This window comes from Schistocerca cancellata, chromosome 6, assembly GCF_023864275.1.
Source record: "Schistocerca cancellata isolate TAMUIC-IGC-003103 chromosome 6, iqSchCanc2.1, whole genome shotgun sequence".
Classification (NCBI taxonomy): Eukaryota; Metazoa; Arthropoda; class Insecta; order Orthoptera; family Acrididae; genus Schistocerca; species Schistocerca cancellata.
In genome coordinates this window covers 262,828,594-262,849,161 of record NC_064631.1, presented here as the reverse complement: position 1 = coordinate 262,849,161, position 20,568 = coordinate 262,828,594, and the positions used below count along the sequence as shown (strand labels likewise).

Below are 20,568 nucleotides of genomic sequence, written 5' to 3'. Positions count from 1 at the left end.
TCCCATGCTTCTAACTCCAACTACCACCCTGCGTTCAAAGTCTGCTAATCCCCGTTGTGCGGCTATAATCACGTCGACAACCTTATCTCATGAATCACCTGAGTACAAATGACAGCTCCGCCAATGCACTGCCCTTTCATACCTTGTGTACGCGGTGCTACCGCCATCTGTATTTATGCATGTCGCTATCCCATGACTTGTCACCTCAGTGTGTAATCCTTAGTCCGTCCGCCCGAAAAGTTCCGAGACTGATTTTATTCCTGGCGTATAAGTCTTGACTGTGGAGTAACAACGGCGACACTTTGCACTAACTACTGCTAGCAACAGATGTGGATTCTATAAGTCAGTTGCGAGCAGTCAGTGTTAAGTAGGGGATGTGGAGTCGTAGTGTGTCAGAGTTGATGAGTCACAAATCCCAATAGAATTACATCTCTAAATGAAGTGTACAGGACATTCCGCAGACTATTTTGAAGAAGAGAAAAGTGTGCGCAATGTTTTTACCGCAGACCTTGACTTCCACACTTTAGATATCATCTATCTAAAAATTTATTTCGTTTTAGATCGAGATGTAGGTGGCTGTGCAGATTTTAATATCAGTTCATCAATAATTAAAGTGCGCGCCATTTATGTTGGCGGCCGAGTTTAGATTCGTTCTGCGCATCTGACGTCACAAAACACAGTCAGCCAATGAACAGAGAACGACGTTGCCAGATCTCGACTGCAGTGCAGAGCATGGACGAGTGTCTTCAGTTTTAGAAACGTTCAGTCATAAATAAAGTAATAGAACAAAAGCAATGTCTTGATAGCAGACTTTCTTTTATAGAAAGTTTGGAAAAAGCATTCTTTATACCAATTGCTTCATATTCTATTAATTAATTAAACCAAACAAGCAATAAGATTCCTAATTCAGCCGATAGCAAGGAAAGGTGTTTGTATCAATCTCACTAACCGCTTTTTCGCAATAAAGAACAGCGGCAATTGTTTATTTCCTATTGTACTTCGACGAAGCGTGAGTAATTCATAGTCATACCAACAGTGTGTCAGTATTTTGCGTGAAATGTTAAGAGTCTTCATGGCGCAGAATGCAGGGAGCACGTCTTTGAAGCAGCGAAAGGGTTAATGCGGCCGTGGTAGCTTTAATTCATGAACTGCGCGCTCCCCGCTAAACGTAAGCTTGTGAACTATGCTATACTATGGCGCTGCTTCTATTGGCGCGTGCGTTGTGTGCATCTGGCAACGCAGCAATCTCCCGCGTCTGGGCGGGCATGCGCGAGCCGCCAAGATAAAAGAATTCAACTATAGGTATTTGCTTTGTTCAAATGTAATATATAGGATGTAGAAACCTGGAGGTCAGCGTGCGATCCATCCAGATTCAAGAGAAAAGTTTTATAGCAGAACAGATCGGGAACATTTTGAAAACATATGTATGGAAAGAAGGAGCTTTCAACACTGTCACGTCGTGCAGAGCATCAGAGTGTACAGAGGAACGTGTGCACCCCACACTACCGTACCAACCGTCGTACCTCACTGAGTAGACTGCTGGGACATCAAACTCTCATTCACCATGGAGCTATGGTTCTCATCCTTGTAAGATAATTTTTTACTTTTTTACGACGTCCGTTCCCTACTTCTCGTCGTTTATTAGCAGGACATCGTTTTATCACATGACAATAGCCTATCACATATCAGTGGGATGTATCAATAAACCACGCAGTGCAAATCCATGAGTGGTCCCATCGCGTTCTGGAAGGCGGCTTCCCGATGAATATGTCGATACGCTTTTGGTGCTGGGTGCATGCAATAACCAAGCCGCTGCTGCTGCTGCTCGTGCATTTACTGCACGGTAACCTCAAAGGCACCATCCCGATGAGAACGTTTTTCGTCGCCTGGAGCAACGCCTTCGGAAAACCGGTAACCGTCCACGACTATTGGACAGAGGTCGTCCGATGACTAGACGTACTCCTCGGAGGACGAAATTCTTGAAAATGCTCACCAATCGCCCCAGCAAAGTATCCGTGATACTGCACGGCAGTTTCAAACATCTCAAGGACTGGTTGTTGAAGTATTACGCGACGAAGAACTGCATCCATATCGCTACACGGTAAATCAACACCAAGGGCCAGAAGACCGCATTCGAAGAATACTGTCCTTTGAACGGCTTTTTCACCAAGTGAAAGATAACGAATATTTTATAAATAACTTTATATGGGCTGACGAATCTAGCTTGATTAGTTAAGAAGTTTTCAACCTCCACGACAGCCATTATTGGTCGGAACACAACCCACTTGTCACCTGTAAACATTGCTTTCGGGCACATTTTGGCATGAATGCGCGAGCTGGAATTGTGAGAGGGGTGCTTTTGGGGCCTTACCTATTACCGGACAAGGCGCCCATGTATCGTATATTGTACATTTCTTTGCAATACTTTGCCTGACACATTAGAGAACGTTCCACTCGGTGTTCAGCGAAAGCTATGGTTTCAATATGATGGCACACCGCCACATTTTGGACCGTATGTGCGTAACTACTTACATGAAACGTTTCTGGGGAAATGGATCGGTCGTGGAGGTCCAATGTTCTGACCCCCACTTTCCCCGGAACTTAATCCACTAGATCTTTACATGTGGGGATACTTAAAGGAACAAGTTTATAGTACACCACTCATGAATGTAAACGACCTAAAAGCCCACTTGTGTACCGGAAATGGTGGATGCATGTATGTTGCGTAGGGTCGAGGAACGTATGATTCAGCGAGTGGCGAAGTGTTTGCAGATGCAAAGTGGTCGGTTTGAACATCTCTAAAGTCAGGTTGCTGGTACATGTATGTCCCAGCTCTGTGAAGATAAACCTGGACATCGAACATACAGAACGGAATTGCTGTGCACAGTATAATGTGCAATATAGTGACGCCTACCTGTTCTGTTTTTTGTACATCATTGGATACAGACGATGTTACTGCATCTGCTGGTTTTATTTGTGTCATGGGCGAAACGAAGTGGTCGTTCACATCTGTAAGAAATTCATGTAATGTCTTAAAATAAAGATACCAGTAACAGAAAGAAATACCGCATTATGGTGGGATGAATTGGATACAATATGATGCTTTAATTGAAAAAGAAAAAAAAGTTCGGCACGGCAAGTCTGCGTATCCGTCCCCACAGCATTGGCTCGTCTGACTCAGCTAATGGGACAGCTCCGTCACAGTGCAGAGTTCATACAATCTGTTCATGGGCACGCTGCACGCAGATAAGCGTTGCCAGAGCCTCGTTTTTTAAATCCCATTTCTGTTGCACCTATTGGCGGGACTAGGTTTTGAGTGATATACTTCTGTCTTGAGCTGGGATGAAGAATCTCATGCCGACTGCCAAGTGCGTCATTTTCTCTTCACCCTGTATATTACAGCCCGTCCGGATAGCCACACTTGGTACAGCGCCGCTTCCGGGATTCGTGGAGGTGCGCTGGCCCCGGATTAGATCCGGTTGGCGAACTGGCGACGAGAGTCGGTGTGCCGGCCAACCTGTATGTGGCTTTTAGGCGTTTTTCCATTTCCGACTAGGTGAAAACCAGGCTGGTGCCCACATCCCACCTAAGTTACACGATTGGCAAGCTTTTAGAAACATTCGCAACAGTTTCACATGACTGATACCACACACGAAGAGTTGGTCCACACACATTCTGTCTCGAGGAGTAGCGACAGGAAGGGCATCTACTCACTCTCTAACATTAACATCGCCAAATCCGATAATAGCCATGCCGAGCCTGGATAGGTATGGTATAGAAGCTAAAGAAAAATATGGTCTTTTCTTTTTCCTTTGTCTTTGCGCCGCCTTAACGCAGGCTCGGCATGGTTGTTAGCGGATTTGGCGTTGTTAATGTTAGAGAGTGACCGGATGCCCTTGTAGTATCAATCATGTGAAAGTGTGCGAATGGTTTATAAATGTTTATGAATCGTTAACTGAAGTAGGTCTTGGGTACCACCTTGGTATTGACCTGATGGGGTACGAGAAACTGCCTAAAAGCCACATGGAGGGTGGACGGCACACAAACCACCGTCGCTAATCCACTAGGTGGATTCCATCCGTGGCCGGCACACTTCCCCATCCTGGAAGCAGCGCTTAAACATGCACATCCATCCAGGCGGGTGCAAGAGAGAAATGACATCTGTGGTATTTATCGCTGTTGGCATATCTGGACAAAAGATGTCAAATTCATTCCAGATGCATTGTCACTGTTTACAACATCTGATTTTACGAATGACACGTATTGAAAGGTTTGAGTGATGTAGTAAATAGCTTTCTGCTGCAACTCATGTAGTTCCTTTGCACGACAACGCAGTGTATAAGTAAATCATAAGGGAAATAATGCAGTTCAGTTTTGTAATCAATCTGTCAATATCTAGACCACACGAAATTTTTAAAATGATACCCCAAAATTATTATCGGTTATTCCACTAGTCTTGAAACAGTTCATCTCATTCTTCGCCTGCATTCTAGCGATACTTCATGACCGGCATGCTGTAGTTAAGCATGAAACGAAGCTGAGGATCGTTTGCCGGGATTATTAAGCAGCTGGAGTTCGACTTCCAGTTTATATAGAGTTCACTGTTTCCAATCAATAATCTCCATATTAGCGTGAAAGCCTGCCATCTTTTAATTTCTGTAACCTGAAAGGCCGTAAGTTGCTATGAGTCAGGTTTTGTGCGCTAAAGTATGACCACATTATGTCAGATCTGAACCACACATCAGTAAGCGCAATTTGACTGAGATGATTTAATTTTCGGAGTGGTAAGGACTTTCGCAAAGAGGGTTAACCAGAGTTGACCAAGACAAACTGAAATTACAATGCTCACTTTAGACCTTATGCATCAATTAATTACGTATATCAATAAACTGTATCTTACAGATAATTTGTGCAATGCAAATGTTATTGACAATGTGCCCTAGATTACCTAATAAACTGAAGAACTCTGAACTAGTGTGGCAACAGAAATTATTTCGATGCCTCCGTGTATGCTTCAAAGTTCAACAGCGACGCACGCTTAGCCGCCCAACAGAACTACCGTTTTCAAATGGTTCAAATGGCTCTGAGCACTATGGGACTTAACATCTCAGGTCATCAGTCCTCTAGAACTCAGAACTACTTAAACCTAACTAACCTAAGGACATCACACACATCCATGCCCGAGGCAGGATTCGAACCTGCGACCGTAGCGGTCGCGCGGTTCTACACTGAAGCGCCTAGAACCGCTCGGCCACCAACCGCCGGCAATCCCGTTTTAATTTTTATTGCAGGTTGCTTCACTTCGACTTAGAAGATAATTAAAATGAGTGGTGTACGTTTCGAGAATATGTTTCTTGAGTGAACACATGTGGTCGTATGGAACGCATGGAAGGAGTCATTAAACAAAAACGACGAAGAAGGATAATAAATTCGTAAGATTACAACTACAGTGAAAAGTAATATAATTATCAGCATTCATATACAAGATATCATACTTGATACGTAAATACATTTCCATGGACGACAAGGCTTTACATTCCCATCAGATACAACAGTCAACAGAAAATCAGAGCATATTTTTAAATGTGAACATTTTAGGTTAGGTTTTACCGTGACTGTTATTGACATATTATTATTAATTCCTGAAACATTGTATTACGCATGAAAGAGCATTGAGATAAGACACCTGTAACCTTTTATGAGTGGACAAAAAACAGGTATTGATTCTCACATGTTCTAAAGTTAAGCTGAAAGCGCAAACACCTAACATTCCCCACGCCAAATGCAACAGCTAAATACATCGCTGACAGAAATCTAATTCTCCGTGATCTGAAAGGCCACGTACTGTCCAATCACGCAAACGCATCGAAAATGTGAAAAATCCATCAACAGTCTCGCCAAATACAGAAAGAAGTTAGATGAATGTGCCTATTCCACCATCACAAGACAAAACGTCTGTGCTACGAGCAGTCATCACGGGAGCAGGAAGGAAGAACAGCTTCGTGTGTGGGCCTCGAGACCTCCCAAAACAAATTCTACAACTTAGCGTTCCTAATGGTTGGCTCCAGTCATGCGACCATCAAGACATTTAGCTAGACGACTACAGCCCTTTGAGGCTGACAGGTGACTATCGTAGCGCGCTCGAGTACAGGACATGAAAGGCGTTCCACGCCAAAGCAGACGCCTTTCAAGATCAATACAGAACTCTGGTCTCTGAACACAGAACATCAGCGTGTCTAAGGACCCCTGTCACCTGCGTCGTCCACCTTGTTGTAGTTAGGCAAAAAGTTTCGATTGGTCAGCACGAGATTAAGAATTATTTACTTAATTCTCGTTACAGAACTTACGTCACTGACTGTAACAGTGTCACAGGCAGGAAACTATTAGCAAAAGACTGTAATACTCCATTAGAATTGCCTACTTAATTAGAATAACTCCATAAGCAGTGAATTTTACTATCTCTCTTGGGCACTACGGTCGCAGGTTCGAATCCTGCTTCGGGCATGGATGTGTGTGATGTCCTTAGGTTAGTTAGGTTTAAGTAGTTCTAAGTTCTAGGGAACTGATGACCTCAGAAGTTAAGGCCTCAGAGCCATTTGAATCATATTCCTCTTGGGCTTTTATTCGTCCAAATGGTAACGGGAAATTGGAGACCTTAGGATTCGGGATATATAATACTTAGTATTTTATATCCTGATGCGAGAAATATAGTCACATTACAATATATGTCTATGTTATGGAGAGAAAATATAACGTAACTGCTGATAGGCAATGAAACACTTCATAAACCAAGCGTGTAGAAATTTAATATGTTAAATGAAAAGGAATGTCAGCGTTGGTCGTAATATTGATGTTTTATTGATAGCAGAATCGATTTTCGATCACATAGTGATCATCTTCGGTGCTGTACACGTTAAACTCAGACACTGGTATCAAGTTATCAATAACCAAAACTGAGAAGCGATCATTATTGTGAACGTTTCTCAGTTTTGGTTATTGATAACGTGATACCAGTGTCTGAGTTTAATGTGTACAGCACCGAAGATGATAACTATGTGATCGAAAATCGATTCTGCTATCAATAAAACATCAATATTACGACCAACGCTGACCTTCCTTTTAATTTAACATATACGGTCGTTGTGCACACAGCACTCCATGGAGTCGCCAACCAATAAAATTTAATATGGTTAGATTGCAGGTGCCCTTGCGCATGTTGAATCGTTATTCGTATTTTTTATCGCCGGTATCGGCATATCTGAGAAAATAATGTCAACTTCGTTCAAGAGGCGTCTGCAATGCTTACGACTTTTGATTTTGTAATTTTTTTTGTACTTAGAGGTTTAGCCAATGCAGTGCTTAACCTGTCCATATCTTTTCCATCGCATGGTGTTATTTTGCAGGATAACAGAAAGCATAAGTAAAATAAAATAGGACCAGTTTCTCGACCAGGATGTCAATGTCCGGAACACATTCGCGTTTTGAAATGATACAGAGAACTGTAGCTATTTATTGCAGCAGTTCTTTAGTAGCTCATTTGATTTTTTCAAAAAAATCTGGAACATCCCATGTAATAGAATCTTGTGCCTCGCATTCGTAAGGTATTTGCTTTCCGTTCCAGTGACATTTCGTGCCCCTTGTTTTGTAATTAGGCAAGATAAAAAGTAATCGAATCTTTCGCTGGCACACTCAGACAGCTATAGTTCAACATCCAGATTAAGAAGTTAGGTAGAGATCACTGTTTCTAACGAATCTTCGTGGTATTAATGAACTTGTTAACGGCAGCGATTATCTATATTTTTTTCTTCCCTCGTCGAAGAATGCTTCTTATAATTACAAAATCATTTCCGTTTCGCCACTGCGTCATTTATTGTTGAACGTGATATCTGAAATATGCGGAAAGTCTGATAGGTGGAAGGACCGAATTGGTAGGCAGCGATAATCGTAATGCTTTCACTCGTATTTATATTTTGTCATGCGTCAGTTGTGCATTTGTAGCCAGTAAACATTTTGGCTAGTAAGCACAGCCTTAAACAGGACGCCACATGTCAAAATTTAAGGTTCTTTGCGTCATTATAGAGCTGTCTACCTGAGACAAGTAACTCATTGTGGTACTATCCGGTCTGAATAAGTCGGGAAATGCTCCAAGTAGAGACGGAAAAACATTAGTTACGATAATTAGAGTATAAAGTTTTACGCTGCGTTACCTATACGTTATTCCACGAACGTGTTCGAAAACAGCAGGATAGTTCTGATTTCTTGAACAAGGCAGACAATTCCAGTCACAAAGGAATGAAGCTAAGCTATGGGGCAATGTCTTGTCGTCGTCATAGTTATTAACACATTGGCTACCGGACATGAATCACCCAAGGTTATATACCAGGCCGAGGCCTTTTTCAGGTGTGTCTAGTTGTTAGGCATATGGCCTGTGAAGTTAATTTCTTCACTACTATTCCTGCTAGGTCTTGTGCATAGGAATTATGCTCAACCAGTCACGACTCCTTTCAGTATTTCGGACGAATAACATTTATTTTTTGAAAGAATAGGGCGAAAATAATATAAATGTTGAATATGTAATACCTCAACAGGTTGGTTTGCAAATTCACAGCAGATGTAACAACATACTTGTATAAATTAATAGACCATATATTACATAAATAAAATCTCCGCGGAAATACGACTTCAGTCATACGTAACCTCTAGCAGCGTTGTCGCGCGAGTTACCACCAGTGTAACAAAGGTCGTAAACACAAGGAAACAGTTGACTGCAGGGCAGACTAAAAGAGTCGACTGTCACACCATCCGTTAACGAATTTCGGAACCAAAAGTGCACAGATTCTCCAGGAGATCAGGGAAAATCTATATCCATTTCAGCTAAGTGTATCTGTGTACATGAACTATACACACGGCCTAGAACATACGTCTCAATTTTATGCACATGGCCTGCAAGGGAAGTCACCTTGTGTATTAGTTTGTTGCACGAGGCAGACAGTGTGTTAAAGACGAGACACTATTTTAGCTGGAGAAGGACGGAAATTGTCCATTCCCTGCTAACGGTAATCACCGTGCCATCTGAATGACGTTATCTAGGGAAACCATATGAAACCCACCGTTGCATGACAGGACGAGGATTTAAATTACATTTTTTCATAATTCGAATTCATTATTACAGCCACTGTGTCACCTCCTTTGAATCAAGGTCTACGGATCTACAGGAGTGCTACAGACAAGTTGTTTCACGCAGTCTCAAAACAATAGCACTTATGGATTTAGACACGGGAAGCTCTGCGTCCTGGGGATCTACTTTCGCGTTTCCCAACTTAAGCACTTTCAAATGTCGTGTGTCAAGTACTGGCCTTCAAATCCTGTACAGGCGCGGGTCATCTTCGACTGATGTATCGATGAAGGTAAAGTTTTACTCAACCCGAAGATCGACATGAAGAGCGCATTACTTTCTTAGGCATGTTCATGTTGGAGGCGGTATTCTTTGCTCTTCTCCGACCCCAGTTTATCATTTTTCACATAAACAAAACATTGCCAGAGGTGAGAGAAGCCACAAGTGACGCAAAAATTCAGGAGCCGACTACTGGCCATTCTACTTTCCAACCGGTATCCATTCATTAATGATTAGAATTAGGTCGCTAAAGTACGCTTGTGCGGTGGTTCTCCGTTCAAACCTAGCGTGGAACAAAATTTTCGCCGCGAGTGTCTAGCGAACAAGAGAAAGTGAGGCTGTGGCTTTAATTTCCTAGTCACCAGACTTCACGCCAATGCCATCATTTGAGCTGTGAAGATCGAAGTGTCTTATGGACTCAAGATATATGACACAGGCGTTACGCTAGTCGACTCAGTGTCCGCCGCTCGTGGTCTCGCGGTAGCGTTCTCGCTTCCCGAGCACGGGGTCCCGGGTTCGATTCCCGGCGGGGTCAGGGATTTTCCCCTGCCTCGAGATGACTGGGTGTTTGTGTTGTCCTCATCATTTCCTCATTATCCAGGAAAGTGGCGAAATTGGACTGAACAAAGGTTGGGAAATTGTACGGGCGCTGATAACCACGCAGTTGAGCGCCCCACAAACCAAACATCATCAACCTCATCTAGTCGACTCAGTTTGTGCTATGCGACTAGAAACGACTTGGCGTCGGCATCGACCATCGTAGCAACAGCAACATCGAAAAGGTACTAAATTCGGAACTCGCACATCATGGACACCGTCGCCTATACAGTTACTCATTTTTCAAGTAAGACACACACGTCGGCGAAGTGGCTTCGAGTCGAACAGTACTTCGGCTTGTATACTGTGGCATCCATCATTCGCTATGATAAGATACGTAGTAAAGCGCAGTGCATAGTGAGACAAAAGTATTGATAGGAAATATTTTGGAAATTTCAACTGTTTGATGGACAGTCCACTGTGCACTACTGGCCATTCAAATCACGTTAGACTGGCTTGAAAAGTACTACGAGTTCATTCTTGGATAAGAAAATGATCAGCAATTGAGCTCAATCACGCAAAGTAGGTAGGAGTAATGCCCTTCTATGTTCTGTATATAAGGAAAGGTTGCACAGCCGATATCTCATATAGTAATCTCGTTTTAATAACTTATTTGTGACAAGATAGTCACTTGCCACGTGTAAGAAGGAGAAACTTCTACCAGTACGTGTTGGTATTAGAAGCTAGGAGGATCATGGCCTAAGTGACTACAGCACATCGATGTTGCTGCTCGCATTGGTCAGGATTCCACGACTGTCGTACGAATATGAAATCATGGCTAAAGAAGGGTAATTCTCAACACCATGCAGTATATCGAAGCCCCAATCAACTAGCGCCTGAGAGGGCGGACAGGACCGTACAGGATCGTACAGCAACATCTGGTATCTTGGAACGGAATGCCGTTGGGTACATAACACGATCACCTCCGGTTGGTGCAGCCGGTAATTTGAACAGCTCGCACTACATTTATGACGTGTTGAAGCCAGTAGGCCGGCCGGAGTGGCCGTGCGGTTCTGGGCGCTACAGTCTGGAACCGAGCGACCGCTACGGTCGCAGGTTCGAATCCTGCCTCGGGCATGGCTGTGTATGATGTCCTTAGGTTAGTTCGGTTTAATTAGTTCTAAGCTCTAGGCGACTGATGACCTCAGAAGTTAAGTCGCATAGTGCTCAGAGCCATTTGAACCATTTTTGAAGCCAGTAGCCCCATATTCGAGATCTTCATTAAGTTGCCTTTCAACAATGTAACACAACACCTCATGTTGCCCGTTTTGTCCTGTCCTACCTCAACAATGAGTGTGTCCAGCTGTTGACCTGGTCAACACGTTCCCCAAATCTCCCACGCACTGAAAACTTCTGATCATGGGAGGTCGAGAGAGTGATACACCACCACTCACCAGCCTCCATGGTGAAGTCTCATGCAGGTGTGAGGCTCCATAGAATAATGTAGGCGTATATTATACTTAAGCTCATATCGATTTGATGGTTAGAGTTGTGTTGTTTCCAGAGATGTACTACGTTTAGCACACTGTGCACCCGAAAATTTAATCATATATACTTCCTAGTATACTGCATGTACACGCTAAGTAAAATTTCGTTATTTGCTATCTCTCTTGGTAATCACCAACAGTGTATACAGGGTGTTACAAAAAGGTACGGCCAAACTTTCAGGAAACATTCCTCACACACAAATAAAAAAAAAAAGATGTTATGTGGACATGTGTCCGGAAACGCTTAATTTCCATGTTAGAGCTCATTTTAGTTTCGTCAGTATGTACTGTACTTCCTCGATTCACCGCCAGTTGGCCCAATTGAAGGAAGGTAATGTTGACTTCGGTGCTTGTGTTGACATGCGACTCATGTACTGTACTTCCTCGATTCACCGCCAGTTGGCCCAATTGAAGGAAGGTAATGTTGACTTCGGTGCTTGTGTTGACATGCGACTCATTCCTCTACAGTACTAGCGTCAAGCACATCAGTACGTAGCATCAACAGGTTAGTGTTCATCACGAACGTGGTTTTGCAGTCAGTGCAATGTTTACAAATGCGGAGTTGGCAGATGCCCATTTGATGTATGGATTAGCACGGGGCAATAGCCGTGGCGCGGTACATTTGTATCGAGACAGATTTCCAGAACGGTGTCCCGACAGGAAGACGTTCGAAGCAATTGATCGGCGTCTTAGGGAGCACGGAACATTCCAGCCTATGACTCGCGACTGGGGAAGACCTAGAACGACGAGGACACCTGCAATGGACGAGGCAATTCTTCGTGCAGTTGACGATAACCCTAATGTCAGCGTCAGAGAAGTTGCTGCTGTACAAGGTAACGTTGACCACGTCACTGTATGGAGAGTGCTACGGGAGAACCAGTGGTTTCCGTACCATGTACAGCGTGTACAGGCACTATCAGCAGCTGATTGGCCTCCACGGGTACACTTCTGCGAATGGTTCATCCAACAATGTGTCAATCCTCATTTCAGTGCAAATGTTCTCTTTACGGATGAGGCTTCATTCCAACGTGATCAAATTGTAAATTTTCACAATCAACATGTGTGGGCTGACGAGAATCCGCGCGCAATTGTGCAATCACGTCATCAACACAGATTTTCTGTGAACGTTTGGGCAGGCATTGTTGGTGATGTCTTGATTGGGCCCCATGTTCTTCCACGTACGCTCAATGAAGCACGTTATCATGATTTCATATGGGATACTCTACCTGTGCTGCTAGAACATGTGCCTTTACAAGTACGACACAACATGTGGTTCATGCACGATGGAGCTCCTGCACATTTCACTCGAAGTGTTCGTACGCTTCTCAACAACAGATTCGGTGACCGATGGATTGGTAGAGGCGGACCAATTCCATGGTCTCCACGCTCTCCTGACCTCTACCCTCTTGACTTTCATTTATGGGGGCATTTGAAAGCTCTTGTCTACGCAACCCCGGTACCAAATGTAGAGACTCTTCGTGCTCGTATTGTGGACGGCTGTGATACAATACGCCATTCTCCAGGGCTGCATCAGCTCATCAGGGATTCCATGCGACGGAGGGTGGATGCATGTATCCTCGCTAACGGAGGACATTTTGAAAATTTCCTGTAACAGTGTTTGAAGCCACGCTGGTACGTTCTGTTGCTGTGTGTTTCCATTCCATGATTAATGTGATTTGAAGAGAAGTAATAAAATGAGCTCTAACATGGAAAGTAAGCGTTTCCGGACACATGTCCACATAAGGTATTTTCTTTCTTTGTGTGTGTGAGGAATGTTTCCTGAAAGTTTGGCCGCACCTTTTTGTAACACCCTGTATAACATAAAAAAATAGAAACTAGGTATTAGCACTTTTCACCTAACATGTTTAATTGTAATAAATAATTTTTTATGCCTACAGGAAGCGCACAACGTTGTTGCAGAAAACGTGGACATACTTCAAAGAATACTGCGTCAACACAAGTTTGCACGGCCTCAAGTACGTCGGCGAAGACCAATGCCCCCTGGCGCAAAGGTATATCTTAACGCTCATTTATAGTGTTCATCTTTAATTCCTGTTACGCTCCTTATCCCTGGCTTCATAGTATAAGTACTGTACTGGTAAAAATCTGCTTATTTATGTGAATGCTTTGTTAGTTTCACGTTACTGTTAATGCGATGAATCTATTTCGCATCTCAGCTACACGTTGGACGTATTAGTTATGCGGTCAGAAAGCAACAGTGTGGTAAAAGTTCGTAATTTAATACATGAAGAGATGCTTGCGATAGGGAGAAGATCTCTGCAGGAGATCTGAAAATGGCGTCATGGAGACATGCCTGCGCAGAGTTGTGTGTGTTGATAAAATTTCTCGGGGTTTATCTGGGTTGGGTGAGCGATAATTTGGGAATGGCTGTGGGAAGTTCCTCCATTGTATGGAGATTGTTTTTGTATCCCACCCTTCCAGTGAACCCAACAGGCACAAACACCAAAGTATTTTGTCTGGGAACCTAGCATGCCAGAGTCGTGGAAACATGTTGTGATCAGCAGCGACATTTGGAGTGAGGTGCACTCCATCCCGCCATGTCGTAGCTAGCTCACTAAAAATTCTGGTTCACTGATTCAGGCATAGAATATTAGCGTAATAACGGTCTGCACTGACGGTACGTGGAACTACTAACATGCTTCATGCTACGGCACTTCAGAGCCCAGTCTTCGGGCCGTGTGTGGATTTTCATTATCAATTTTTAGTGTTGTCAGTACGCTCCAGGCACAAGTGTTCTGCCTGCCGACGTGTCGGAATAGATAAAACCACACGCCTCATCAGTCACGAACGTTACATCGGAGACGTGCTCAGCAACAAAAAATGTTTGAAATCCAATGCAATAGTCAGCGCAGGCCCTATGATAGAGTTCCCTGATCAGTTGCAATACAGAAACTTCGTATCAGAAGAACTTCTAGTTTAGTTGTAGAATGTTTAGGGCTTTACTCTTTGAGCATTTACGTGTCTAAGAACAGGCTTCACTCGCAGTACCACGCATGAAGATTTAATACCTAGAAACTGTCATATCATTCATGATAACCAGTGCTATAATGTAGAGCACTTTGGATGGAACTACACGGAGAACATATTATTTCTTGAATGGCAGTTGCTAAAGCGCTTGGTGGAATTATGTATGATGAGGCACATTATATCTCAAGCATTAACAGGTAATCACTGTTTTTATCTCGTCGGCAGTTTATGACTCAATGAACTTCAGTAAAATTTCATTTGCCAAGGAAAACAAATCCTCTTTCTTCCAAAAAGTGAGCAACAGACGTCATATCTCAAACTCTCAACGGTGGCTTGGGAACTATAGTTTTCAACATAACCCTATCATTCGATCTTACTCGTGGCTTCTTATTTTCCACTGTCGTTGAAATGAAATATCAGTCATGCCACTATCAGTACGCCAATTGCACGCGAAATTTGCTTAACGTTCTGTCATGCGCAGTCGTGTCAAATGCACTGTGAACACGTATTTTACCTTAATAGGAGCCTTGACCCTTGCAGACACATTTACGACAAATTGAATAAAGGACTGATCGAGAATGAAAGACCATTCTTCGTAGAGAGCTGACGTGAGAGTTCGTATCGACGTGCATCTTGAAGACCTACATGAAAGCCAGCACTCCAGAATGTCGCGTAAATATTGTATGGGTTCAAATCAGATTACTGAATAGCCAGTCAATAAATAGCACTTATCTCATCGTGAAATCATTTGCGAGAAAATCGTGCAATATGAGCGAATGCTCCTTTGGTGAGAAATATATCTGTTTTTCAACAGCAAGTAGGTACAGTGGGTGTTTTTGTAAGTCTCTATTATTGTCGTTACTACATTCGTTTTCATACGTAGGATCCACTTTAGTGAGTGGTCGGTGTTGTAGCTTGATTGATCCTACTATGGATTTTTACTGTGGTTACAAATTTCTTCCCCTATACCAGTGACTACAGCTAAAGGGAATGGACCAAAATATGGAAGTATCAGAAACACAACTCATTACTTTACCTAATGCGGTGTATGAAAGCCGTTGGCATTCAAAACAGATTCCATTCGTCTCGGAATGGACAAATGGAGGTTCTGTATTGTTTTATAGAGTATTTTACACCTTTCTCCCTGCAAAATAGTTGGAAGTTCAGGTAACGAAAATGGAAGTGGATAGCGACCACACACTCTTCTCTCCAAAGTAAACAATAAAGGCTCAATAGCTGGTGATTGTCGTGGCCGGGGGAGATACGACGCCGCGCGGAATGGCCGCACGGTTTGAGGCGTCATGTCACGGACTGCGCTGCCACTCCCGCCGGGAGTCTAGTGACCGATGACCTAAGCAGTTTGGTCCCTTCGGAATTCACACACATTTGAACATTTGGAGATACGACAGTTCATGCTCGTGCTCATAAAACTAGTGCTGGACGATGCGAACTTTGTGGAAGGAAGCGTCTCCTCTTGGAACTTAGCATCACCATTGGAGACCAAACATTGTACCATGGGATGGATCCGATCAGCCAAAATGGTCACACAGTCCTTGACAGTAAAGCGTCCTTGCAGAGTAGTCATGGGGACCCTGGAATACTATGATGTGACTTCTCAAATTATCACCGAACACCCTCCATATTTCAATCTTGGAGCGGAAAAACGACCAGAAATTGGAAAAAACAATGTGCAAAAAGACTAGTCCGACCAAAAGACTTTCTCCCGTTGCTCCGTAGCCAGGTTTTATGGCTTCGGCACCCTGTTTTCCAGTTACGGGTATTTTCATAATTTATGTGTAGTTTTGAAATTCCAGTTCAGCGTGAAATGCCCACCTTATGGAGATCCCTTCCTGTTGTTCTGGTGCTGACAGGGCTCGTGAATGCGACATTCAGTTCTGCAGTGGCTTTAGCGGCTGTCGTCTTCTCATTTTGCGTTACAGTCCTCTTGAATGACCATCTATCAATATTACTCAACAAACGCTTTCGTTCGCATTGTGACTTAGCGGATGATGTTTTTCTGCTTTCCCTGTATGTGGTATAAATATTCGATATGTTGCGTCTTAAAACAACGAACACTTCGGCTACCTTGGTTATGCAAGCACCCACCATTCCAGCATTAACAATTTGCCCTCTTCCGGAACCATTTATCTCCATGTTAATGTACTCAAAACTGCGAAGAACTGACCGGAACCGGCACCTGCAACCTACTGAGGACACTGCTTAGGTGACGTTCGTCAAGTACAACAGTGCAATCTGCAGGCTTGTCTAGCATCTGCACTCATGTTCAAGCATGCATTTCTCGCTATTTTTCCATATTTTTGTCCAGTCCCTGTATCTAAACAGCAAAAACCGGTCTCTGGGATCGCAGGTACAACAGCAGAAACCCATCGTAGGATTGGTCAAGCGATACTCACCTTACCTCATTAAATTGATAGCTTTCGAAAAATATAAATGTTTAAGTTAATATAAGTGTTTTTTTGTGACACTTAACTTTCGAAACATTCTTCATAACCTGCGGACGGAACTCTTGCCCAAGTAACACCTGTGAAAACGTGAAGCCTTCTACATACATTGCCTGTGATAAACGCTTGAGTTTAACCTAGTGTGATCACATCAGAAACTGAGCAATAGTGTGAGATACAGGAAACAATCCGCTATTGAAGGAAAATATTAATTTACTGACGACGATATTTCTAGTAGGCCTGTTACTTAGGACTTCCCCCCTGTGGTTCTCTTATGAGAGCGCCTTACGTATTGGAAGGTCCAGAAAAAAGACCAAAGAGAAATCAAGACCGAACAAACTGGACAAGTAAATGCTTGACGGCGGACATTTGACGGTGTAAGCAAATCGCCTGGGATCGGAAGACACGTCAGACTATCCCACAATTTGTCAGAAGCCTGTTGGTTCCTAAAGCGATGAGCTGGCTCCTCGGTCAATCCCACCCTCCCCCAGACACCATCTAAGATCAGAAAAAGAAGAGGAGAGGGTTTTGAGATAACCGCAAATTGCAACTAAGGCTAAGGTTCTAACTACGAGAAAAAAGACAGCGCAACAGACCCCGCAGCTGTATATGTCATTGAAGACACTATGCAGGATGACTATAGATGTCGTTTGACTGATATTCTGCAAAGTTCCACAACACTAAGAGCATCCTAATCAGCCCTTGCTAATCTGTCAATAGTTGACAGCTAGCATCTGCTACTACCTGACAAGGAAAAAAAAAAATGGAAATAAGCGAATGGCATCGTTGGCCGGGAGGCCCCTATTCGGGGAAGTTTGGCCACTAAGTGCAAGTCTTATTTCATTCGACGACACATTGGGTGACTTGCGCGCCGCTGATGAGGATGAAATAATGAGGACAACGCAACACCCAGTCCCCGAACGGAGAAAACCTCCAACCAGGCCGGGAATCGAACCCGGGCCCGCTTGCATGGGAGGCGAGCACGTTACCACCCAGCTAAGCAGGCGGACCCTGACAAGGAATTACACTACGGTGGGTCTCGAAGGGATAAAAAAATTCCAGTCAGCGTGAAGCACTTGCTCAGATAGAGAAGATCTTTTGCAAACGTAAGGGTTACAAAATTATAGTCCTCGCTGGAACCAAGTAAAATATGTTCTTATTTTGTATTTCTTTTCCTTTGACCCCTTTTTTGTTTACAGACATCATTCAGTGAAGGAAACGTAGGTCTTTTGCTGGTAACGACGCAATTCGGAATCTTATAGTCATTTATTTGGGACGCAACACGGTAAGTTTTTGTTGTACTGTACTTTGCCACAAACGGGCGGAGACCGCGAGACCGGTAAATAAAATTACGAATCTTACCTCAATATAAACACGTAAAGCAATGAAAAAAATATTGCCTGCGAGCTGCGAGAATCGAACCCTGAGCTCCACCCGCAAAAGTCGCTCACGTGGGTCCAGAGCCACCCCAACATTAATACTTGACTTGGTTTGGGATGATCAGATACGACACACCGACAGCTTCAACTGACGCACACGCGGCGAGGTACGTCATCTTATGACGTCCAATGTCCAACATTCGTCATCCACTTTTGGGGTACTTCCCGACATTTGCGATCTCATGTGTCTTGCATTAAATTACTTGTCTGAGCATCTTCTATTCGTTTTGCAGATTTTTAAAAGTTAATAAGGATCACCCTGTACATCGACAGTCAGAGAGGGACTTTACCCTGGAGTGACGTCTTATTTCGTTTCTGTTTATTTTTATTTTTTATTTATTTATTTTTTTGAGTCATCAGTCTTCTAAGTCAACGACCTTGCCGCAGTGGTAACATCGGTTCCCATCAGATCACCGAAGTTAACCGCTTTCGGGCTGGGCTAGCACTTGTATGGATGACCATCCGGTCTCCCGAGTGCTGTTGGCAAGGGGGTGCGCTCAGCCCTTGTGAGGTACAACTGAGGAACTGCTTGATTCCGGATCCGGTCTTGGAAACTGGCATACGGCTGTGAGAGCGGTGTGCTGATCACATGCCCCTCCAATCCGCGTCCAGTGCCGCCTATGAGCTGAGGATGACACGGCGGGCGGTCGGCACCGTTAGCCTTCATGGGCTGTTCGGGAAGAGTTTATTTTTAGTTTAGTATGTCTTCTGACTGATTTGATACGTCCCGCCATGATTTCCTCTCCTGTGCCAACCTCTTAATCTCAGAGAAGCGTATGCAACCTACGTCCTCAATTATTTGCTGGATTTATTCAAATCTCTGTCTTTGTATAAGTTTTTACCATCTACACTCCCTCTAGCACCATACAAGTTATGTCTTAAAACATGTCCTACCGTCCTGTCCCTTCTTCTTGTCAGCGTTTACCACATTTATTTAGCGTTTGGCTAATACAGACATATCATGAAATTAAATTACATATACATATGTACATATTGCCGCACAAGAAACTTAAGTTTGTCTTTACAACTGAATATCCAGTCCTTCAATCCAGCGCACTGCACCTGGAGTTGCCGGGCGGTGTGGTCGTGCGGTTCTAGGCGCTGCAGTCTGGAACCGCGAGACCGCTACGGTCGCAGGTTCGAATCCTGCCTCGAGCATGGATGTGTGTGATGTCCTTAGGTTAGTTAGGTTTAATTAGTTCTAAGTTCTAGGGGACTGATGACCTCAGACGTTGAGTCCCATAGTGCTCAGAGCCATCTGAACCATTTTTTTGCACCTGGAGTTACTAGCAGGAAGTCCTCTTTGGCGCCGTGTTATTGTGGTCTTCAGTCCTGAGACTGGTTTGATGCAGCTCTACATGCTACCCTATGCTGGGCAAGCTTCTTCATCTCCCAGTACTTACTGCAACCTACGTCCTTCTGAATCTGCTTAGTGTATTCATCTCTTGGTCTCCCTCTACGATTTTTACCCTCCACGCTGCCCTCCAATGCTAAATTTGTGATCCCTTGATGCTTCAGAACATGTCCTACCAATCGATCCCTTCTTCTAGTCAAGTTGTGCCACAAACTTCTCTTCTCCCCAATCCTATTCAATACCTCCACATTAGTTATGTGATCTACCCATCTAATCATCAGCATTTTTCTGTAGCACCACATTTCGAAAGCTTCTATTCTCTTTTTGTCTAAACTATTTATCGTCCATGTTTCACTTCCATACAGGGCTACACTCCATACGAATACTTTCAGAAACGACTTCCTGACACTTAAATCAATACTCAATGTTAACAAATTTCTCTTCTTCAGAAACGCTTTCCTTGCCATTGCCAGTCTACATTTTATATCTTCTCTACTTCGATCATCATCAGTTATTTAGTTCCCCAAATAGCAAAGCTCCTTTACTACTTTAAGTGTCTCATTTCCTAATCTAATTCCCTCAGCATCACCCGACTTAATTCGACTACATTCCATTATCCTCGTTTTGCTTTTGTTGATGTTCATCTTATATTCTCCTTTCAAGACACTGTCCATTCCGTTTAACTGCTCTTCCAGGTCCTTTGCTGTCGCTGACAGAATTACAATGTCATCGGCGAACCTCAAAGTTTTTACTTCTTCTCCATGGACTTTAATACCTACTCCGAATTTTTCTTTTGTTTCCTTTACTGCTTGCTCAATATATAGATTGAATAACATCGGGGAGAGGC

General features: G+C 43.5%; 1 protein-coding gene across 1 annotated transcript in view; it reads left to right on the top strand.

Annotated features, from left to right (window-relative positions):
* Positions 1–20,568, top strand: part of LOC126191050 (pickpocket protein 28-like) — a 298,445-nt gene that overhangs the window by 40,423 nt on the left and 237,454 nt on the right. The window contains exon 2 of the mRNA XM_049931762.1: positions 13,377–13,490. Within this exon, the coding sequence (XP_049787719.1) occupies positions 13,377–13,490 (114 nt within the window). The remainder of the gene's footprint in view (positions 1–13,376; positions 13,491–20,568) is intronic.